The 5,775-nt window shown below is 47.2% G+C and overlaps 1 protein-coding gene across 1 annotated transcript; it reads left to right on the top strand.

Moving 5' to 3' along the window:
- The first annotated feature begins 279 nt into the window (after positions 1 to 279).
- On the top strand, positions 280 to 4,951 carry LOC138371748 (collagen alpha-1(VIII) chain-like). The gene is made up of 2 exons (XM_069336771.1): positions 280 to 330; positions 4,433 to 4,951. The coding sequence occupies exons 1-2, from the start codon at positions 280 to 282 to the stop codon at positions 4,949 to 4,951; spliced, it is 570 nt and encodes a 189-aa protein (XP_069192872.1).
- Positions 4,952 to 5,775: the final 824 nt, after the last annotated feature.

Below are 5,775 nucleotides of genomic sequence, written 5' to 3'. Positions count from 1 at the left end.
TGAGTAAATGCAAAGTAATGAAACTAGGCAGTGGAAACAGGAGGTCAGACACAGGATACAGAATAGGAGATGAAGTACTAAATGAAACGGACAGAGAGAAAGATCTAGGAGTTGATATCACACCAAACCTGTCTCCTGAAGCCCACATAAAAAAATAACGTCTGCGGCATATGCGAGGCTGGCTAACATCAGAACAGCGTTCAGGAACCTGTGTAAGGAATCATTCAGAATCTTGTACACCACGTATGTAAGACCAATCCTGGAGTATGAAGTCCCAGCATGGCGCCCGTACCTTGTCAAGCACAAGACGAAGCTGGAAAATGTCCAAAGGTATGCCACTAGACTGGTCCCAGAACTAAGAAGCATGAGTTACGAGGACGGGCTGCGGGAAATGCACATTACGATATTGGAAGACAGAAGAGTAACGTCATGATCACATCCTACAAAATCCTCAGGGGAATCGACCGGGTAAACAATGATAAACTATTCATCACTGGTGGGACGCGAACAAGGGGACACAGGTGGAGACTGAGTACCCACATGAGCCACAGGGACGTTAGAAGGAACTTTTTCAGTGTCTGAGTAGTTAACGGATGGAATACATTAGGCAGTGATGTGGTGGAGGCTGATTCCATACACAGTTTCAAATGTAGATATGATAGAGCCCAGTAGGCTCAGGAATCTGTACACCAGTTGATTGACAGTTGACAGGCGGGACCAAACAGCCAAAGCTCAACCCCCGCAAGCACAAATAGGTGAGGTGAGTACACACACACACACACACACACACACACACACACACACACACAAACACACACACACACACACACACACACACACACACACACACACACACACACACACAGTGGATAAGAAGGATGCTCCAGTGGATAAGGGAGTACTTAAGCAACAGGAAGCAGCGAGTAACGGTGAGGGGGGAGACATCAGAGTGGCGAGATGTCACCAGCGGAGTCCCACAGGGCTCAGTACTTGGACCCATCCTGTTTCTAATATATGTGAACGATCTTCCAGAGGGTATAGACTCATTCCTCTCGATGTTTGCTGATGATGCAAAAATTATGAGAAGAATCAAGACGGATGAAGATAGACAGAGACTACAGGATGACCTGGATAAACTGGAGGAATGGTCTAGAAAATGGCTGCTAAAGTTCAACTCGAGAAAGTGTAAGGTGATGAAATTAGGCGAAGGGAGCAGGAGGCTGAACACAAGGTATTATTTGGGAGGGGAAATCCTGCAAGAGTCAAATAGAGAGAAGGATCTGGGGGTTGATATCACACCGAACCTGTCTCCAGAGGCCCACATCAAAAGAATATCATCAGCGGCATATGCTAGACTGGCCAACATAAGAACTGCCTTCAGAAACTTGTGTAAGGAATCTTTCAGAACCCTGTATACCACTTATGTAAGACCAATCCTGGAGTATGCAGCTCCAGCCTGGAGTCCATACCTAGTTAAACACAAGACAAAGTTAGAGAAGATTCAGCGGTATGCCACCAGGCTCGTCCCGGAACTGAGAGGATTGAGCTACGAGGAAAGGCTAAAGGAGCTGAACCTCACATCCCTGGAAAACAGAAGAGTAAGGGGAGACATGATAACCACCTACAAAATTCTCAGTGGAATTGACAGGGTGGACAAAGACAAACTCTTCAGCACGGGTGGGACACGAACAAGGGGACACAGGTGGAAACTTAGGACCCAGATGAGCCACAAAGACGTTAGAAAGAATTTTTTCAGTGTCAGAGTAGTTAATAAATGGAATGCACTAGGAAGTGATGTGGTGGAGGCTGACTCCATACACAGTTTCAAATGTAGATATGATAGAGCCCAGTAGGCTCAGGAATCTGTACACCAGTTGATTGACAGTTGAGAGGCGGGACCAAAGAGCCAAAGCTCAACCCTCGCAAGCACAATTAGGTGAGTACAATTAGGTGAGTACACACACATCGTGGTCCCATCACGGAGGCCCCATCTAATAAACACATAAGGAAGCTGGGACAGGTGCAGAAGTTTGCAAGGAGACTCGTCCCAGAGCTGCGAGGGATGAGGGACGAACACAGACTGAAGGAGCTAAACCTGGTGACGTTCGAAAGGAGGAGGGAGAGAGGGGGCACATGATTCAGACGTATAGAATACTTAGTGGAATCGACAAGGTGGAAAGACAATTTTTTTACAATGAATAACAATAGAACAAATGGGCACGGATCGAAACTTGAGATTCAGATGTGTCATAGGGATGTTAGACAATTTTCCTTTAGCGTGAGGGTAGTGAGTAAATGGAATGACATAAAGGAGCAAATTATAGAGGCTAACTCCATTTATAACTTTAAAAGCATGCCTCGACTGGGAATCTAACCATAGCACTTATGACTCAACCCATTCTCGCAAATTTAATAAGTCAATATTGACTTATTAAATATGTGCATAGGTGACATACTTAACATAATAGTTTCCCTTGAAAAGCTTCATAGAAAACACCGACCTTACCTAACCTAATTAGTATGTTAAGATAAGCATCTTATTGCTTCGTAATTACAATTATTACCTAACCTATACCTATAATAGGTTAAGTAACAATTGTAATTACGAAGCTATAAGATGCTTATTTTAACATACTAAGTAGGTTAGGTAAGGTCGGTGTTTTCTATGAAGCTTTTCAAGGGAAACTATTATGAAACTATTATGAAACTATTATTATAAACTACTTCAGAGCGCTCTCAATTCGGCTGTGTATATATATGTTGGTTAGCATTGTAAATGTGTGGCCACGTCTGTGGTAGAAAATAATAATAATATAAAAAGAACCGGCTGTGTGTGTGGGTGTAATCACCTATTTGTACTTGCGGAGGTTGAGCTCTGGCAAGTTCTCTATTCCACCTGTTAACTACTCTGACATTGAAAAAGTTCTTTCTATCGTCCCTGTGGCTCTTTTGGGTACTCAGTTTCCACCTGTGTCCCCTTGTTCACGTACCTCCAGATATGAATAGTTTATCCTTGTCTACCCTCTCAATACCCCAGAGGATTTTGTAGGTAATGATTATGTCTCCCCTTACTCTTCTGTCTTCCAGTGACGTAAGGTGCATCTCTCGCAGCGTTTCCTCGTAGAAAGAACACACACACACACACACACACACACACACACGTGTGTGTGTATTCACCTAGTTGTATTCACCTAGTTGTGCTTGCGGGGGTTGAGCTCTGCTCTTTCGGCCCGCCTCTCAACTGTCAATAAACTGTTTCTAACTACTACTACTTTTTTTTTTACATCACACACATACACACACACACACACACACACACACACACACACCAGGAAGCAGCCCGTGACAGCAGACTACCTCCCAGGTACCTATTTACTGCTAGGTAACAGGAGCATAGGGTGAAAGAAACTCTTCCCAATGTTTCTCACAGGCACCCGGGATTGAACCCGAGACCACAGGATCACAAGCCCAGCGTGTTGTCCGCTCGGCCGGCCGGTCCCCTGTGTGTGTGTGTGTGTGTGTGTGTGTGTGTGTGTGTGTGTGTGTGTGTGTGTGTGTGTGTGTGTGTGTGTGTGTGTGTGTGTGTGTGTGTGTGTGTGTGTGTGTGTGTCTGCGTGTATATGTCTGTATCAAATTGAGTAAATGCGTGCGTTGTGTGTAGAAATATAAAAAGATTGAATACCCCCTCACAACTCCCCCCCCCCCGCCGCAAGAAAAAAATCATGCCAGTTTTGTTATCGGGTAAAACACAAAGTAAATTACACCACAGGCGAAGAGCGGCCGTCCAGCAGGAGGTGGCGAGGCGGTGGCGAGGAGTCTTGCCAGACCGTCAGCGAAGATCAGGGCGAGCGAGAGAGACCTCTTTTGGCTGTTGGGGACCCCCGGCAGGTCTTCAAGTTAGCTGTTTGGAGGCATGGCAAGTCTTCAAGTTAGCTGTTTGGAGATGTGGCAGGTCTTCAAGTCAGCTGTTTGGAGATGTGGCAGGTCTTCAAGTTAGCTGTTTGGAGATATGGCAGGTCTTCAAGTTAGCTATTTGGAGATGTGGCAGGTCTTCAAGTTAGCTATTTGGAGATGTGGCAGGTCTTCAAGTTAGCTATTTGGAGATGTTGCAGGTCTTCAAGTTAGCTATTTGGAGGTGTGGCAGGTCTTCAAGTTAGCTATTTGGAGGTGTGGCAGGTCTTCAAGTTAGCTATTTGGAGGTGTGGCAGGCCTTTAAGTTAGCTATTTGGAGGCGTGGCAGGTATTCAAGTTAGCTATTTGGAGGTGTGGCAGGTCTTTAAGTTAGCTATTTGGAGGTGTGGCAGGTCTTCAAGTTAGCTATTTGGAGGTGTGGCAGGTCTTCAAGTTAGGTATTTGGCGGTGTGGCAAGTTTTCAAGTTAGCTATTTGGAGGTGTGACAGGTCTTCAAGTTAGCTGTTTGGAGATGTGACAGGTCTACAAGTTAGCGACCGCGTACTCCGCGGTCGCTGGACCCCTGGCGTACCCCGGGGTCGCTGGACCCCTGGCGTACCCTGGGGTCGCTGCACCCCTGGCGTACTCCGGGGTCGCTGGACCCCTGGCGTACCCCGGGGTCGCTGGACTCCTGGCGTACTCCGGGGTCAATGGACCCCTGGCGTACCCCGGGGTCGCTGGACCCCTGGCGTACTCCGGGGTCGCTGGACCCCTGGCGTACCCCGGGGTCGCTGGACCCCTGGCGTACTCCGGGGTCGCTGGACCCCTGGCGTACTCCGGGGTCGCTGGACCCCTGGCGTACTCCGGGGTCGCTGGACCCCTGGCGTACTCCGGGGTCGCTGGACCCCTGGCGTACTCCGGGGTAGCTGGACCCCTGGCGTACTCCGGGGTCGCTGGACCCCTGGCGTACCCCGGGGTCGCTGGACCCCTGGCGTACTCCGGTGTCACAGGACCCTTCCCCAGACAGAAAACCAACAGGAAGTCTATCACCCCCCAGTGACTCTAGACGATATGAAGTCTGGCGTCGTGTGAACTAGAGGTGAACGAAGACCTTTGCTCTATCAAGCGCCTCAGATATGCTGAAGTAGAATGAAACCAAATTTGTCAAACATGAGCGGCAGTTAGTAAATCCATGTTGTGAATCGTTGACTAATCTCTGTTGACCAGACCACACACTAGAAGGTGAAGGGACGACGACGTTTCGGTCCGTCTTTGACCGAAGTCGATTGTCCTCAGGTCCAATTGTCCAGTCCAACAATCGACTACAGAATGGTCCAGGACGGACCGAAACGTCATCGTCCCTTCACCTCCTAGTGTGTGGCCTGGTCAACATACTTCAACCACGTTATTGTGACTCATTGCCTGACTAATCTGTTTTTCAAGCAAATTTCTCACATTAAACATTAAGCTAATTGGCCAATAGTTCGATGTGAGTGGTTTATCTCTCTTCTATAATATAATAACCACATTAGCGACCCTTCACGACGCTGGTAATCTGCCTAAGTCTAATTATTTACTGAATATGCAAGACGAAGAAAAGCTCACTAAGCTCTTCTTTACATTCTTTAAGCACCCTGGCAAACACTTCGTCTGGAGCTGAGGACTTGTTTGCCTCTAATTGTTCTGTTTAATAACTTCCTGGCAACCACTAAACTACTCAACCTGTCCTCTTCACCACCAGATTTTTTTTTAATTCAACACTCCTTCTAAACGTAAGGACTTTAGCCAAACTCTCGCTGTGTGCAAATGAGAAAATGCTTCTCCAATGATACCTAATTAGAGTGTAATTCATATGTCAAACTGCGAACTGCGGCGTCTAACAGC

Source organism: Procambarus clarkii, chromosome 4 (genome assembly GCF_040958095.1).
Source record: "Procambarus clarkii isolate CNS0578487 chromosome 4, FALCON_Pclarkii_2.0, whole genome shotgun sequence".
Taxonomy (NCBI): domain Eukaryota; kingdom Metazoa; phylum Arthropoda; class Malacostraca; order Decapoda; family Cambaridae; genus Procambarus; species Procambarus clarkii.
This window is presented reverse-complemented; position numbering and strand designations above follow the sequence as displayed.